A 17117-nucleotide genomic window follows, 5' to 3' on the forward strand; every position below is an offset into this window, starting at 1 on the left:
ACAACTTGGCTGACCATCCAACTAAGTTTCATGCCTTATTTGACTCTGCTTTCGCGTGCACTTTCTCGAATCGTGCCCTAACGTGGTCTCCAGCACGAATGGGTTCATGACGAGCAGGCCGACTCGCAGAGACGCATGACGGAAGTGCCTGACGCATATGATCATATAATTACAGGACGGATTTAAGCCCCGAAAGATTCACTCACCTCGAGCATTACATCGTGATCCAGACCAAAGAACAATGGTATAGAATATCGTCGGACTTCGAAGTTATTAATAACACGATGGACTACAGATTTGAATATATCATCTGAAGATGTATGCGTTGAGTGGAACCGTATAACGCAGAAAAATAAGCATAATTACTCGTCCATCTTGAAAGTTGATCTGCAACGCTGCAGCATGGGTGGTCGACAATCATCCACCATAGGAGACCAGGCCTACTTACTTAATAACAAGGGTGCCGGAAACTGGCGCAACGTCTATCCATTGACCTGATGGGTTCAATGCTTGGAGTCCACGATTTTCGTCTTGCCATAGGATAGTAAAGAGCTATAAAATGTGAATATACTAGTTAGTATTTGAACCAAACGGCTTACCTGAAAGCTGAGGGTAAATTAGTGCTCGATTTACTTCTTTTGACTCAAAGAAGACATACTCCGTGTGCTCTCCGAGCCCTGGCGCCTCATTGTCAATTGCCTGTGCTTGAGGTGGATAGTACGTCAGACGCATTGTTGCCGGAGTGGTCTGAACCTATAATCGAGTATTTTCAATGAACAAATGATTTCTTTGTGAGGATCCATTCTTAACCTTGTCGGCAAAGTAATCCTCGGGTAGATTTAGTGCCAAGGCGAATGCCGACAAAAGCTTCATACCAAGCCCAACAACCTCCTGGCTTAGCTTAAGGTTCCTAAATGCCATAAAAAAGCATGCTAAAACTCACTAGTACTTAAGTACTGGCTCTTGAAATCCTGGTATCACATCCCGAGACGGCCATACATTCGGTCCACTCAAGGAGCTGTTGGAAGCGACATTGACATCGGGCCCAAGCTCGAATGATTCATGTGAGTATTTCTTCTTAGTAATAGGATAATAACCCCTATAGTATGTGTTTTTCCGAAATTCAAGCTAAGGTAGAGACATATCAGTACCAGCAAACACCTGCCTGCTTGGTTGGCCTGTGTGCACCTACTTTCATTTTCTCCTCGATTGGCAAAGCATAAAATCGTCGAGCAGCATCTACAGCGGACATTATCAAATTATCGTCGATACCGTGGTTTTTAACTAAAGAAGATTAAATAGAGCCCAAAACCAATAAGATTAACAACAATACCATAAAAAAATCCAACATGTATGCAAGCTTCTTGAATCTCGCTCACAACGCGAGCTCTGCTGCTGGTATTACCAGATAGGCCCAATAGATCACTGGAACCCACGGTTCTTCGGGTCAGTAGCCCACCATTTATCAATAACTGCCTACTTTACATGACTGGAATCGACTGGAATGAACCTATTTGTTGTGTTGCTAACGATATCAGATCAACTGTCGACATGGTCGAAGAAATGGATGATGGCACTGTTCAATAACGGAGCTACGTAATACAATATGCACGTGGTTTAGTGTTGTTGGGTTGCCCATTCAGGATTTTTATGCAGACCTTTGGATTGTAGCCTCTCCTGTTTTCTGTTGCCTATACCCGCGTGATCGTTCGATTTCTTCTGCGCCCTATATTTCAACATTCTTCTGCGCGGTACTTAAGCCATCAAATGCATTGTCTTCTTTAAACTAATAAAAGCCGCTTGGTTTATCGCCCTTTTCTTTTCCACGCTTGTAGTATGCTCTGGGTTGTTTTTATCATAACAACCAGAGGCTTTCATAGCTATCGGACTATATAACAATCGAGTGCTAGAATATAAAGCCTGGCATGAAACTCATGTTGGAATTTCAATATCACACACACGCATAGAATTACACAACCGATTAATTACCCGTTCGCGAATAGTTATGTTACATATAAATGAGCAACTGCTTCTCTTTCCTTAGTTTTCTACCCGAGCGCAGTGCGAGTTAAGATACCTTCGTATACCTCCAAAACTACTCACCATGAGAGTACGATACCGGTACTACAGCCAATACAATAGTTTTAATCTGGAAAATAGCCAACAGGTGCAACACAACAACAGTGAGTTGAACGCCGTGTTGGCTACATATATAAGCTCCTGCCTCGTACCGGTCCACACGCATACTCGTCGCGTGGTTAATATTTCGTGCGCATAAACAACAGCCATGGGTATGATCAAATCTTTCTTTGTAAAAGAAGTACAATATAAAGATCATAAAGATCAAAGCTGCTTTCGGTGGATATATCAGCTCTACTTACTTGGGCCTTCCCGGGTCCTTTTTGGGTGTCGGCTCGCGTTAAGGTATTCAGATATTCAAAATTGCACCTGTATCCTAATGCAACCGACATTTTATGGGTCCTGTATGCGTGTTTTCGCTTGTAATGGCTGATTAAGGGAGGTCGGATATCAAATATACCTGAAAATGGTATTATGCCTATCAGTATGACTAACCCTGGTCTACACAAGGGTCATTTTCATTTTACAGTCCGGAAAAACGACGCCAATTTCCTGAGTCCTCAATTCAAGTCGACAGAATGATGATGGGATTTCTTGAAGTCTCCTGAAATCATTGTGTATGCCGGACATGTCACTATTCGCCACTTGTTGACTCGACTGGCCAATTTCCGCAGATTCGGCTACGCTTAGCCACGTTAGTAACCGCTAACGGCTATGTGATTCGGCAAGTACGGCACCTCAATCAACTTTATTCAAAGAATTGTATATTATTATCGTGTTCTAGTTGACTAAGTATATCTAGTAGAACGCAAAGCGTTCAACCCCTTTGCTACCAGGACTAGCTTGTTTTATTCCCAAGGAAACTGAACGTGTGTGATCCCATTGGGTGTGAAAAGCAGATCGGCTAGCAAAGCGCCAATCTCACCATATATGATATTTGTTATCCATATTAACCTTGCCCTACATAGCTACTGTATGGATACCGCTTTCCCATGAATGATCATCACGCCTTGTAGATTGCGATGACATGAAAGCGTAACGTGAGCATGTGCGCCAGGAGACTGGATATACTCAATCCTGATCACTTCGATCTTCAAGACTTCCCTGATTCGTGCTTGGAATCTATAAGACCAACGTTGAGCATCACTCCTATTGCTATATGCGCACGCTGGCGCTCAATTCATTGCTGAAGAATCATCCCCATATTAAGTTTTTCCGTCCTAGTTAGAACTAATAATTCCTGTGCCAATGGAGGCAAAATGAAACATCAACAAACCTCAACTTTCCAAGTATCTGTTTCATCAGACTCAATGGCGGGCCAATTCGCAGGGATTGGTTGGGCGCCTACGGACTTCATTAACTGAATTAACGTTTGAACCCGACAGGTAATTATACCAAGTGTTTCAGACCAAGGTTACCGGACGCTTAGCTACCGTTTTTAGTCCTACGTCGCTGGATTAATAACAGACCCCCAACATCGTGTTGAGTAAGTGGAGAATTGGGTATGTTATATTATCCCGAGATCGGATCGATATGATGAGAATAGGGGCTACGATCATCACCAGAGGATATGATGGTGGATGGTTTTGGGTTCTGAAACGATCATCGTTGCGAGAAGTAGATTAGGATTTGGTCTAGTACACGTACTGACCACGTTCTTTCCATAGGAATAGTCGAGCCAAGTTTCATCCGCCGCGCATATGGTCAGCTCTCCGGTAGCGATAAAAGGAACTCTCGCCGACGCTGATCGATAGGCGGCGTTAGGAGCCAGTACATAGCATATATGTGATGGTATTATATCGTGATATAGTTACTACAGTTTCTAGGGAACAGTAGATACGGAAAGGCTTTGTAAGTATGACCGAAAGCTAAGGCTTTAAGCCTAGACTTACCACTACATGTACTTCCAAATACATCCATTACTTTGGCGCAAAGATGTTCAACGCACAGTCCCAACCACAGCTTGCAATGACACCCTCTTCAAACAAGCTCCACGCGCACCCCACCACAAACTCGGTGTGCAGGTCATGGATCGCCAAGAGTGGGGGCCGACCAAGTGTCACATTCGTTGACCATCTGATAGATAGAGTGTTACCAAGTACTGACTGCATAGAGGTCAAGACGATGCCACTTACACTCGGCATGTCATATCATAACTAGCCGTCGCTAACAAATCGGCCCGATGTGGGCTCCATTGCACCTTTCTTACCGCATATTCATGCCCCAAGAGATCAATCTCGCACGTACCCCCAACTAGCCCCTGTTCCCCTGTAGGGTTCGATTGGATTTGCCGGGCATCCCAGATTTTGACCGACTTGTCGACACTTGAACTGGCCAGAACCCAGGGACGGTACTTGTTCCAATCCAGGCTGAGTATTTCTGTTCCGTGCGCTGGAATGGTAAGTGACGGCCGAGCGAGTGGCGTTGAGCTTAACGGAAGAGTTGGGGCATTGGGGTTGGCAGCAGGCTGAAGACTATGCAGGGGAACACGAAGATCGAACAAACGCATTGTACCATCAGTTGAAGCCGTCGCGAGAATGTCTGGAGTATGAGGGGAGAAGAGGCCTGGTAGACACAAGAAGAATGGGCCGGAATAGTTTGGATGGATGCTCCGTTCATAGGTGTCCACTAGATTCAACAAAAGCCAACCAATGCTTAATCATTTGTATTGCATGATACGTATCTATGATTCAAGCTACTCACCACTTTCACAGTCCCGTCCCAGCTGCTTGATACGAATCTATCCTTACGCAGGTTCGACCAATCGACACTGTAGACTTCTTTCACGTGCTCGTGCCACACACGTACGGGAAGATCCTAAACGCAGTACCGAATACGAGATAACTTTAGATCCAATAAGTCCGGGAGGGTTGGGTAGAAAATAGAATGGCGACACTTACTGTCATAGTGATATCCCAAAGACGAAGCGACCCATCTCCTGATGCGGTGACAATTTGGTTCTCGTGCAGCTCGGACCAAGCGAGGTCGTACAGACCATCCTGGGTGCGGTATCTATAGATAAGAATGTTAAATTGATAGGGAAAGGGGCGATAGATGCAATACTTACGCTCTGTCGATTCTCAGAGTGCTCGCATCGAATCCACCTGCTCCAGTTGGTGCCGGAGGATGACCCTGGGACACTACATGCAGCCGACCATTACCAACAAGACCGTAATTGGCGGACGAAGCAAGTGCAAGTAACTTGGGATGAAAAGGGAGAAAGCGACCGAGTGGTGGGCGAATGGCTTTGTGCGCAACGATGCAATTTGGTTGGTAGATTCGGACATGGTAGGAGACAGAGGGGAAATTGCTGAGAAATGAGATGACGTATAAGTATAAATACTCCTATGGCTTGGACACGCGCTTGGCCTATACCCAACCCATGGATACGGACCACTTACAACGAATCGCTATCAGGTCCAATCGGGTCCACGTTGGTTTGGGCTCGTATATCGGGGCCAGAGATGGTTTCACGCCTATGGATTAATCAAATGGGTCAGTAACCAGTCATAATATATATAATTTGTTGCTTACTGTTGGATATTACTCTTCAATCAGGCATAGAATCCCGCAGAAACCCAGGAAAGGATGCTGTGGTAAGATGCAATCCCTTCGGCGCTTAGTAAATCTTCGCTCATCCGGCTCGACCGTACCGAGTTACCGGAAGCGCGTGACGCCGAGCACCTGCACTCGGTCTGAAAACTGTTAAATCTCTAATAAAATTAAGAAGCCACAAAAATTTAGCCACAGGAAAATATTAATGTGTTTCATCACACGGGGTCGCAAGAGCGATTCACCCACAAATGATTTAACTTGAGACATATCTATACAATTGCAAATATTAATGCACTACATACACGAGTCCAGCTGGTATGGATCTATCGAACGAATTCTAGAAACAGGTACAGCCATAGTATTTCTACTTATTTGAAGACCGTAACAGAGTTGATCTTCCAGACGGCATCTACAGTAACTAACGTCAACATTCCGTACGCAACCTGCACAGCACAGCCCGCAACTCACCCTTGAAGTTAGCCGGGTCTTTCAACCGGTCCGCACAAGTACCAGGGCATCCAGCTGATGAGTAGGTGGCACCGGCCCAATCACCGCAAAGAGTCGTATCGAAAACAATACTGTGCGAGTTGAAAAAATTGGTGGTAGAGCAGCTCGATGAGGTCCAGTGCGCCTTTGGGGTTCCCCATGTCGACGGGTCAGCTGTGGCATTGGTTTTGGATTTGAGGTTCTGGATGTCCGAAGGCATTTTGCTGCGGGGGAAGAACCAAATCGAAATACCCTCGTCGTCCCAAAGCATTGCATAGGCGCCACCACCTGCCGCATTGAGCCCGGAACCGTAAGAGGCTTTGTCCGAGTCTAGGAATGCGCATCCAGCATTGGAATTTACTGCTGCATCGCAATTCTTGGAGAGAATGTCGATGTCTTGAGCTTCAGGAGGCCAGTGTCGAGGGTGCATCCCGAGGACGTATGAAGAGTCATTTGATTTGATTCTTGCTAATATATGATAAATTAAGGGCTTGAAGGAGTAGCTTTGCGATCTCCACTCACATTATGAACGCCCTCGAGAATATCAATTTCTCCACCGTTGGGCCACGAGGGCCCAACGGTCCACCAAGCGGGCCAAACACCACAACCATGAGGCATCGTTCGACATCCAGGACAAATAAGCCCTGTGTATAAGACTTGGACGAGGCGATACGAACGCTAAATAAAACCCATGGTAAATCTCGTGTTCTAAAAATAGACATATTGATCATGGAGAACTCACGAGTTTCGATTACCCCCGGACGAAACCCAGGTGGTATCGTCAACTTTCATAATTACCGTACCATTATCCTGGACATAAGCAAGTTTCTTGGAGAATGCGTCCGATTTAGTGAGATAGTTGACATTTCCATTGGTTGGGTCAGATTCACTGAAAAAGTCCCATCCACTTACTCAAACACATTAGCCCTTGATCGATAAATGAGCAGGAGGGGGGGAGAGTCCACTCACTCGAAGAAATTATCGCCAAAGTAGTTGTCTGCGATTTTGTATGCTTGGCGCCTGCGCGTCGAGCAAGTCCGGGGGTACGATGATGGAGGCTTGAACGCGAGACACGACGGTGTTTGAGCATCCGGGTTCCATCCTCGTAGATTGCGCCCGAAGCTGATACGATACCAGCGACTGAAAGTGAGAGCGCCAGCCAGGAGAAATGTACCATTGTTTAGTTGTTGTTGAAAATGTGGTCGAGTTGAATGTGGTGTGGTAGTTGGAAGCAAAGAAAGTGTACCAGACAAGAGGGTGAAATTTAAGTGAGCGCAGAGACAAACAAAGGCGGAACGTAAAGGCTTTCGAAGCCAAGTAAGAATAATTTATTTCGATATGGGGAGCAAAACTAAGAAGGCACACGGAGTCTAGTTGTGACTTGAGAAGTATGCGCGAACCCCTTTTTATATGTTCGCGCCAAGACCAAATAACAAAGCCATCCAGAGTGTGGAGCTGCGGGTGGCAGGACATAGGAAAGGCCACATAACGACCAGAACAGCAGAAACACACGCGGCGCAGTCGAGATTCTTGAAGTTGTCAAATAATCATTGCAATCATATAAGTTATCAAGAGGTACCATCTACTCTGGTAGAATACTGTAGCGGCCGATTACTCGGGAGGGGTCGAGTCTCGAACGTGGATAGGGGTTATCTTGGGCCACGGTTGTACCTTACCCCGGAGTCTAAGAATACCGTATTTCCACTAAGCGAGCTGGCTCTTCGAACGACACAGCAACAGGTGTGATTTCCAGGTTGGCTGTATGCTCTCTCCGAAGATTGGAGCGTTGACATTCGAAGATGGTCGTTGGAGATAGATGCTAACAAAAAGCGATTAGACCGTGTTTGGAATTTAGCTTCTGACCTGTGTCACCCAAATCACGGGACCGAGGGTATTATGAAATGAGGGGAATGACAATCATGATGTCAGTGACACTGCCAAGGACGCACATCGTGCTCAATTTCTTGGGACGTACAGTTGATGCTTAGGACCGCGATACGCAACATGGCGAACAAACCACTCTTGGAACAAATTAAGCAGATCATTCCTCCCCTCTCGCCCAAGCTTCATAAAGGACAAGCAGGACGTGTCGGAGTAATTGGGGGATCGCAGGAGTGAGTGAAAATATATAAAACTGATTTTGGTGCTAAAATAGTAGCCGTTTATCCAAGTTATACAGGTGCACCCTATTTTGCATCCATCTCGGCTCTACGTCTTGTGTGTTTTTCTTTTTGTCTCAATCCGGTTCGAAGGAAATAACCGAATTACACACAGGGCTGTGACTTATCTCACGTTATTTGTGAGCCTGGAGCCGGCGCTGGGATTAAAACCTACTCGCCAGATTTAATCGTTCATCCTATACTAAACGAGCGCGAGTAGGTGTATGCGATCACTCCTCAAAACCCTTATGCTCAAATGATGCGCTCAGCACACCTGACAGTATTAGGTCGAAGCTCGAGTCAATTGTATCCCGACTGCATGTGCTTGTTATTGGCCCGGGCCTGGGGCGAGACAAACACATGCAAAATGCCGCTAAAGTTGCTCTCCAAATGGCCAGAGAAAAGGTATGTCAAGACGAGGCCGATAAGTCTGTTATATTCACTCGCCTTAAACAAAGGGAATGTACGTGGTTATCGACGCAGATGGTCTCTACCTTGTTCAGAATGAACCAGAGGTAGTCAAGGGTAACGATCGGGCGGTCCTTACGCCTAACGTAGTAGAATTCAAACGATTGTGTGAAGCACTGGTGTGTAATTCTAAACATGGCCACTTTGTTAAAGTAATTTTCTTCATTTCGAGCGCAGAAAGTCGACACCAAGGGCGAACCCTCTTCATTTGCGCCGCTATTGTCAAAAGCGCTTGGAGGGGTAACGATTATCCAAAAGGGACCGACTGACTTGATAGTGTCGGGTGACCAAGTATGATCACATCCGCAGCTCACTTGTCCGCAGTAGACAATATTGACATCGTTCTTCACGTACAGGTTGAGGAAATTAAGGAGCCCGGGGGATTAAAACGGTGTGGGGGTCAAGGTGATCTATTGTCTGGAATGACTGGTACATTCCTTGCATGGGGTAAATCATATGTTGAGGGCGGCCTTGACGAGGGGGATGCACAAGGTATTCGTAGAAATTGTACTATTTAGTATTACCTACTTATAGCAAATAGGCGAGAAGATCCCAGAGCACCGTGTTCCTCTCCTTGCGGCCGCAGGCGCCTCAATTCTAACGCGTGCAGTAAGTCATATAGCATTCGAAAAGTTAGGTCGCGGGGTTATAACAGGTGATATGGTTGGCGAGGTATGTGGTTGTGGATTGAATGGACGACAGATGACTAACGGCACTTGTAGATCGGTTCGGCATATACAGCTAAGTTCGGCGAGCAGGGAGAGAAAGGATGGAAAGGTACGGTGCGATGAAATAAGGGCTGGTACTCGAGCTTAATGTCTTGCTCGTAGGCCGACTCTGAGCTGGCGGTCACCCATATCATGTTTAGAAATACACCTTTAATTGTGAATAAAATACATACAACCATCGGAACAGTGTTATCATACCCGAGACCTGCATCCATTACTTGCTAGACATAACGTATCCCTTTGTATCGAGAACCTGTTTCCCGCAAATTGAACATATCCCTTTCTTGTACGCGCATCCTGGAAACAAGTGGCGTTAAGCGGTTGCGAAGAGTGTGTCGAGGTACGCTTACCATGGCAGTATTTGGCCCCATTTTGTGTCACTGAGCTCTTGCAATCTTTGCATTTGTTCTGGTACGGCTGATACCGCTTCGACGAACCAGCTCCGCCCACGTTGCGGGCTGTCAAGAGCTTGTTCTCGCCAACTTTACGAGATGAGGAGCTTGGTGCAAATGGATCCGGTGCTGCGACTTTGGACAATTTCTGTATTATAAATTAGTATGCATTTTTCAACATCGTATGACTGTGGAAATCAAAGTTTACCTTGGTACATTTCTGACACACCATCGTCGTTTAGGACAAGCTGTTGGATATACCTGCACAGCCACGACGAAGCATATTCTTACTTCATCCGGTGTCACGTGAACTTCTTGTTAGAAGATTACACAGAATTTCTCTCACATCCCCTTGGTAGCTCAGCTGGAAGAGCGCAAGACTGTAATTGGAAGCCATCTTGAGGCCATCGGTTCGATTCCGATTCAAGGGATTATTTTTTGCTTTCTGTTGATCCCCCAAGTACCCATGATGATTGGTGTGAGCAGGGAGATAGTTGGCTTTCGTGTTTAGTCGCTAAGCTAGATTTATCTCTAGATTTGAATGTCAGCTTTTTTATATATTACGAACAGATTATCAGATTACACATTATTTATGAGCAGAGACTACGATTTGAATTATTGGAATTGAATAAGTGAATAGAGGCTAGGATTTATGAAACGTTGATAGGGTACTATTGGGCTTGCCTGTCATGAAATGTATTCCATTCGACAATGCATTATTGGAAAGGCTATTGTTTGTTTGTATTAGGAGTCGGTAATTTCATGAACTCGGACAAAGAATTCAAGTTGAAGCGCTAGGACGACCTAGACTAACAGATTCCTTTTTGGGAACACAAAGTTCGCATTTAAATTGCCGTAACAGCAAGCCGCCTAGAGTTTCACAAAGAATGTCAGTTACTAAGTCGCAATTGCAATGAACTCCGCCTTTTGGTATGAGAAATGGGGTGCCTTTGTCTGTACGGATGTAGCGGAGTTTAACTGCATGTTGGTATATAAAGTGGAAGAAACCAAATGATTTCCGCTCATCTAACCCACATGGTGCCCGATTCTCTCAAATTCAACTGCATTATTATGACCGCTTCTATCGACCGTATTCTATGGAGTTGGGATACTACGAGACTAGTCTCATTGCTCTATCAATGTCTATGGGTTGTCATTTGCATTATCGCGCTCGGATTTCCTAATAAATACTTGGAGCGCCTTACGTACTTTAGGGACGTTGCTTCCAACTCTGACATACAAGCATGGTCGCAACCAAAGACGTTCTCGGATAGGGGAGATGCCAATAGTACTAAAACAATGCGCCAAAAGCAACAGGAAGAATGGGACAGACTGAACATCGCAGTGGGCTCCGGGTTTAAGTGCATGTGTCGTCTGTACTGAAATCAATCAATAGATGTCCGTTATTACAGCGACTAGTGCCACTGCGCTGGCTATTCAAGAAACCGGACCCGATCCAAACAGCATATATTGGGTTGTAACAGCATTTTACAGTGGGGCATTAGGGATGTCGCTCCAAGGCCTTATCATTATTACCTACATGACTATCTCTGCTGGAGGATCATCCGATGAGCTCATTGGTCGTTTAGCCGTAGGTAAATTGTTTAAAGGGCAGCCAGTTCGTCCTGTTGCATTTGTAATGGCGCTCCCGGCTATCCTGGCCACTTATTCGTCATTTGCATCCCTATCAGGGCTAGTGGCCATGATCGTTCATGGACCAGGAGAGAGCTTGACGATTCGTAACGGAGAGTACATTGCAGTTGCAATTATTCCGAATGCTATCACCTTCCTCTTCCTGGTGTTCACTGTGGCCATGTGCGAGTGTGCCACGTACATAGAAGGTCGTGAGCGGCGAAAGCGGGTGGAGCTTGCACCGGAGATTACACCTATCATGCGCATATCTGGCAGCCCAAGCGGATACGACGAGGAGCGACTGCCACTGATCAATAAGGCCAATGTAGAGTCTAGTGCGGTTGGGTCAGGGTATCTGTCGTGGTAATAGCTACAGATATTAGCTAAGCGTCAGATATCAACCGGATAGATTGAGTTTTCGCACAGATCACTTAGTGGCTGATCCACAGGTGTATAACATATAGAAGGGATATACTGGAAGTATTGAACAACCATGACTGTATACATTAAGTTAGAAATTGTCTCAATTATTGGATAAATGTAACGTATCAGATCTGGTGCTTCCAGAGGGCTACCGCCTCTCCGGTGCCATGCAGGAGCGGAGTTTCAATCCAAGATCTCAGAGCCATCTTAGCACAGAGCATACCACAAGACGTTCATAATTGGTGTTGTGGATAGTTGCTCATGTTAGCTTCCCACACGAGCGCGCTCAGAGTCAGCAGAAGATCTGTATTGTTTGATATCCAACTACATTCATGAGCCTTTGTGTCCCATCCTATTTTTGGGCTGGAGTACTTGGCAATGTGGTTTCCCGGTTAACGTATACAGTTACTGGACATCTGTGGCTAATTAAAAAGTAATTCCTGGGCCCCTCTACTTATTAATTAAGTCATTAAACCTTTTTTGTATCAATGTTAAGGGTTGCTCACCGGGAGAGCTCAGGTATTCGATTGCAAACCTGAAAATGCACCAATAGGCTACAAAAGATGGTCGTTTTTTCCAATATCACAGTGGCCAAGGCCGCGGGAAGAATGGGATAGATCGAATATCGCGGTGAGCTGCAGTTTAGTTTTGAGCACGTTTGTCATTTGTACTGATATCGATTGATACATGTCTGTCATCAACTGGCTAGCCACTGCCCTGGCTGTTCAAGAAACCGGATCCAGTCCAAAAAAGATATTGAGCCGTAACAGCATTTTAAAGCGTAGTATTAGGGATGTCCAAGGCCTTATCATTGTTACATATCTCGACTAAAACAGCGTTTCGCCTGAGATGGTTATCAAGGCCAAATCGACCCTCATGTGAGCTTTGACTTGCTTGATTTTCGGCATTCATTTTTTGAGATATCGATGGGAGGTCCGCACCCGCTGATATGAGACTGTGGGGCAAACAGGCTGATGAAATAGGTTTTCGTTCTATAACCCCCCGGCCCCTCCCTCCCTAAGTACAGTGTACCCAAAAGTACGGATTTTCGGGCAAGGTCTCCAGGGCTTTGACCATAGTGAGGGAGCTTGGGTTATTATGTCGCTAATGTAAAGCTCGTCGTCTAACTACCGGGCGGCCTTGTTGCTGAGCACCGGCGCCCCCTACCCTTCAGAGTATCGCTGACCACTGCCTGAAGGCCGAAGCACCTTAGCATTGCACATGGATATACCATTCACGCTGATCGTGTAAAATTCGACACAACCATCATTTCAAGTCATGGGCCAGTGCCCCATATCATCGATCGCAAAAGTACGGTGAATGACAGTCATAGTTGGACTTAGGCCTCACAGTTTCCAGCACTCTGCCTCTTGGTACATTTTATTAAGGAGGCCTCACCCCCGATAATCAAGGCTGACCAGCACTCTCGACCAAAGAACGGCACCTCGAAACGCTGATCCCGACAACGTGACCGCCTCGCGCAGAGTAATGCAAATCACATGTATGCGTGTGCATGACAAAATGAGATACGCATACGCGTTTTACGTACAATGAAAAAGTCAAGTCGCCTCCAGTATGCTAAAGTCCAGGCTCTGGACATGTGGTTGGATGGGTGCGCGTGGAGAAACGGGAATTTGATCAAGAAGCCCACCACAGCCACAGAGTAGCCTTTATTACATAACCATATTCTTACCCCACAAATTTCCTTGGACCGATCGACCACCTCTGGACTCTGTATCCAACGATGAGTGCAGCACAAGACCGTCTTTCGACGCCTTTAAACATCCAGCCCCTCTCGTCTCAAACGGTACAAGCGCCTCATATGCACGCACTATGCAATTCGTTTTTAGAAGACTATGAATCCCGGAGCGGAGAACAGAGCACCAAGACGCAATTGGAAGTCTTGTGCGAAGCTTTGAGGGAGGTTGTAGGTGATCATGAGCAAAGAGGTGTGGCATTCAGACGTAAGTTTTCTTTTTTTGTTTTTGCGTGGATGGGGTATACGAAGCAATGCGTGTTTGATTGATGGTTGTTGGTTTGGTTTGGTTGGTAGGAACGTAAGCCATGGAGGAATTTCGGGTTGGGTTCCGAGTGGTGACGGAGGCTGGCCGGGGCATATAGACAGAGCGGCTCGCGCGGGTGTGTCTCACATGGACTGCACTGTACAGGTTACGGGCCGACGAGGCAGGCACGAGAGAAATACAAAAATGGAAAACTGTCATTTAAACTCGGTCAGGTCGAAACCGAAATGAGCAAGTTAAATCACATGTGTATGGAGGCCTGAAAAGCGCCGAGATGAAGAAGCATGGCACGTGGGGCGTGTTTGGACATTGTTCCTGCGACGACCGCCCCAAGTGACTAGCAGAGCAGACCGCACACCTTGTCTGATATAAACACACCACGCTCTTTATCCTACTTAATACTAAGCTTATTTAACCCATTCGGTTCTATTTGCGAACTCGATTGGCAAAAAACGGAGGTGCGGCCGCAGCAGCAGCACTGCCAGTTGATACCAATACCCAGTACCTGGAACTATATTTGCAACGACCTATGGCTCAAGCCGTATACGACCAACACCCATTGGGGGAATATCTGAAAGGTGTGCTATGACATCTGTGGAGCTGTGTGATGATGCTGACGTGAGCAGACGAGGCGGGGGAACAGGCAGTCACTCTGTGTGTACCTGGCGGGACAGCCCAGTGGCCAACGAGAGCGAAGACACGAGCGATATACACTTGCCTTCGACAATAGAGCTGGTGGAGCCCCTGATAAACCTAGTGCGCGTGAGTGACATGTGTTGGGCACGTTGCGGCCATTATAATAACCTCATTTATTTTCTCTTTTCTCTCTATCCCCGCCATGTTCCAGCATCTGTACCAGTCTATAATGCTCTTTTCGCGGCAGAACGCACACCGCGAATTTGCCGAGCGATTTACCCATGCAATTATTCTCTCACCCTTGCTCGGCCAAACTACTGCCAGCGGTTCGACTCCCCCTCCCGCCCTTCCTAAACATCAATCAGACAACGAGCCAGTAGCACCCATACACGCCTGGCCAATCGCAGCTGCTATTCTTGTCGGTGCTGTATTTATCGCATCCGGCATTATTCCGGCATCTATCATTGCCCTCGGCGCAGGAGTCGCCCATCTGACCAACATTGCCCCTGAACACCACGCCCGCCGCTTCCTCGCCGCGGCATGCGGAAAGCTACGTAGTACCGGCTGGCTCAGCGAGTGGGAAGACGATCCAGCACCCGTCATGCTCACCGCACTAGACAAGTGCGTTCAGGCCGCCACTGTCTGGGACACTCTAGTATCCGAGGCCATGGCGCTCTTGGAGAACGAGGAGCGCAAGTGAGCAAATTATCACAACTGTGACTGTTCATTTACTAATTTCGGGCGCAGCATGTTTTACGCTTCCTCACCCCAATCACCACGCCCATCAACCTCCGCCCTTCGTATTGCCATTACGTCAGAACTTAATACCGCGACATCTACGACTGATACGCTTCGTTCGTTGTTTGGTCCTCTCACATCGCCCGCGGCGTTGGCGCCCTTGGCTGCCATGTACGGTCCTCCTGCTTCTCCACCCCCCGTTCGAATTCGCCATCATGCGCGATATGCGAGTATCGGATCTGGCCCGAGAGGCCCGTCGCCTTCTCCCCCTCCCTCAATCATAGAACACAAACGCAGTACCTGGAGCCCAGGGCTAACCAGTACCCCTAACTCAGGAGGGAAGTTCAGCGCGAGTGGGTCCTATTCCACACTTGGAATCGGCCGACGCAGAACCAGCGCCAGCCTTCGTCGTTCTCGTCTCCCTACGCCCACACCCGGCTCGCTCGAAGACATCTCGACGATCGAATCCGACATTGGCGGCGAAGAGAGCGAAAAGCTCGCCCCCCTCCCTCATTTCGCCTCTGACTCCGAGGCGGCGGGGCCAAAAACTCCCCCGAGACGACTAGTTCCTCTTGGATCTCCCCTTGCGTTCAAGAGCCCTGGACGAGACGTAGGTTCGCCCAGACTGGCGCCTTCGACGTTTGGATCTGCGGCACTGTCCACACTTCGAAAGTCGTCCCAAATCCAAACTACATCCCTGACCGCGCTACGACATGCTCTCAACGCTGCGCGCGCAAGCAGGAGACACACGGCTGCTCACTTGCTCGCGCTCCGATTCACAGACGGAGATTCTGAATACTGGGAAGACGTCCGTTCCGTACTCGGCCTGCTCTCGGCCGGACTCGAAGATTCGGCCAGCCGTCTATCGGGTGCGGTCGAGAATATGTCAGATATTAAACAGCGCATCGTGAGCTTTAGCTCGGACCGATCGGTCACCGCCGCGGTCGTCACCCCCGTCTCGGCCGGATTTGGGTTTGCGCCGACTCTCAGGCCGCGGGAGAGGTTTGATCTATGCGTCAAGGAGCTGGGAAGCGCGGTTACGAGGGCTAATGAACTCGTCGCGTCGGTAGGAGACGGAAATATGTTGGAAGACGAGGAATCCAAGCTGGAATCCATCCGCCGCGAACTCGGTACCGCGCTCCGACAACTCGAACGAGCGCGCGCGGTGATCAAGTCTCAACGCACCCCCGCTCGAACGGGCCCAACAGACCCAGGAGGAGGACAGCGACGTGCCAGCTCTGGACGCGAGTCCCTCGAGCCCGACGAGCGAAGATTTAACCCCGTTCCGACGACACTCGATGAACTCGGAAAAATCGGTCGAAGAGCGGGACGAGATCGAGTCTGCACATGTCCGATCCGACGACGCGTCTGCTTATTTGCTGTTGGGCACCTCGGCGTCGTCGTTGCCCGCTCCGGGAATCGAACAAGTTTTCGAAGCTGATACGGAAGATATCCCGACTCGACTTCGGCCCAAATCGACCATGACGCGTGCGGAGAGGATCGCGGCTCGTCGTGCGGTCTCTCAGACTGTTCCTTCGAAACCGGTCGATGGGAACTGGGAAGTTGTGAATGAGCTCAAGGCGGTGATTTCTGAAGTTGGGGGAAGGAGGCGAAAAGTGGACTTGGGAATCGATGTGCGGAGGGTCGTGTCGGCGGATGTGGGTGTTGTAGTCGAGGGCGAGGAGGAATCATAAAATTTATACGTGCATCTTCTCCCTCCATCCTCCCTTTTTCTTCATTTTTGTTTTCTCCTCGCTTTCACTCATCTCATCGCCGCACTCGTTGAACTGGTTAAACATA

The 17117-nt window shown here is 47.7% G+C and overlaps 6 protein-coding genes and 1 non-coding gene across 7 annotated transcripts; 4 read left to right on the forward strand and 3 right to left on the reverse strand.

The window, feature by feature from the left end:
* Nucleotides 1–28: 28 nt before the first annotated feature.
* On the reverse strand, nucleotides 29–1252 carry RhiXN_04740 (2OG-Fe(II) oxygenase family protein; the record flags this gene model as incomplete). Its single annotated transcript, XM_043324556.1, has 9 exons — nucleotides 29–148; nucleotides 207–310; nucleotides 367–395; nucleotides 449–552; nucleotides 600–606; nucleotides 659–753; nucleotides 811–895; nucleotides 944–1128; nucleotides 1193–1252. The coding sequence occupies 9 exons, from the start codon at nucleotides 1250–1252 to the stop codon at nucleotides 29–31; spliced, it is 789 nt and encodes a 262-aa protein (XP_043176975.1).
* Nucleotides 1253–4229: 2977 nt separating this feature from the next.
* RhiXN_04741 (peroxisomal targeting signal 2 receptor) lies at nucleotides 4230–7297 on the reverse strand (the record flags this gene model as incomplete). The annotated part of the gene is made up of 13 exons (XM_043324557.1): nucleotides 4230–4235; nucleotides 4289–4707; nucleotides 4783–4819; nucleotides 4888–4896; nucleotides 4980–5091; nucleotides 5147–5389; nucleotides 5481–5555; nucleotides 5937–5971; nucleotides 6021–6043; nucleotides 6103–6584; nucleotides 6643–6798; nucleotides 6863–7031; nucleotides 7090–7297. 13 exons carry the CDS (start codon nucleotides 7295–7297, stop codon nucleotides 4230–4232), a joined length of 1974 nt encoding a protein of 657 aa, XP_043176976.1.
* An 827-nt stretch (nucleotides 7298–8124) lies between these two features.
* On the forward strand, nucleotides 8125–9588 carry RhiXN_04742 (PfkB family carbohydrate kinase; the record flags this gene model as incomplete). The annotated part of the gene is made up of 10 exons (XM_043324558.1): nucleotides 8125–8234; nucleotides 8292–8364; nucleotides 8425–8495; nucleotides 8549–8684; nucleotides 8738–8866; nucleotides 8925–9038; nucleotides 9104–9239; nucleotides 9289–9419; nucleotides 9470–9524; nucleotides 9578–9588. 10 exons carry the CDS (start codon nucleotides 8125–8127, stop codon nucleotides 9586–9588), a joined length of 966 nt encoding a protein of 321 aa, XP_043176977.1.
* A 101-nt stretch (nucleotides 9589–9689) lies between these two features.
* RhiXN_04743 (microtubule-associated protein CRIPT protein) lies at nucleotides 9690–10099 on the reverse strand (the record flags this gene model as incomplete). The annotated part of the gene is made up of 3 exons (XM_043324559.1): nucleotides 9690–9772; nucleotides 9826–10015; nucleotides 10076–10099. The coding sequence occupies 3 exons, from the start codon at nucleotides 10097–10099 to the stop codon at nucleotides 9690–9692; spliced, it is 297 nt and encodes a 98-aa protein (XP_043176978.1).
* Nucleotides 10100–10216: 117 nt separating this feature from the next.
* On the forward strand, nucleotides 10217–10298 carry RhiXN_12356. Its single transcript has one exon. It is a non-coding gene; the product is annotated as a tRNA-Tyr (tRNA).
* Nucleotides 10299–10902: 604 nt separating this feature from the next.
* On the forward strand, nucleotides 10903–11866 carry RhiXN_04744 (uncharacterized protein; the record flags this gene model as incomplete). Its single annotated transcript, XM_043324560.1, has 2 exons — nucleotides 10903–11211; nucleotides 11264–11866. The coding sequence occupies 2 exons, from the start codon at nucleotides 10903–10905 to the stop codon at nucleotides 11864–11866; spliced, it is 912 nt and encodes a 303-aa protein (XP_043176979.1).
* Nucleotides 11867–14808: 2942 nt separating this feature from the next.
* RhiXN_04745 (uncharacterized protein) lies at nucleotides 14809–17011 on the forward strand (the record flags this gene model as incomplete). Its single annotated transcript, XM_043324561.1, has 3 exons — nucleotides 14809–15275; nucleotides 15327–16482; nucleotides 16532–17011. The coding sequence occupies 3 exons, from the start codon at nucleotides 14809–14811 to the stop codon at nucleotides 17009–17011; spliced, it is 2103 nt and encodes a 700-aa protein (XP_043176980.1).
* Between the last annotated feature and the right edge of the window lie 106 nt (nucleotides 17012–17117).

Source organism: Rhizoctonia solani, chromosome 2 (assembly GCF_016906535.1).
Source record: "Rhizoctonia solani chromosome 2, complete sequence".
NCBI lineage: Eukaryota > Fungi > Basidiomycota > Agaricomycetes > Cantharellales > Ceratobasidiaceae > Rhizoctonia > Rhizoctonia solani.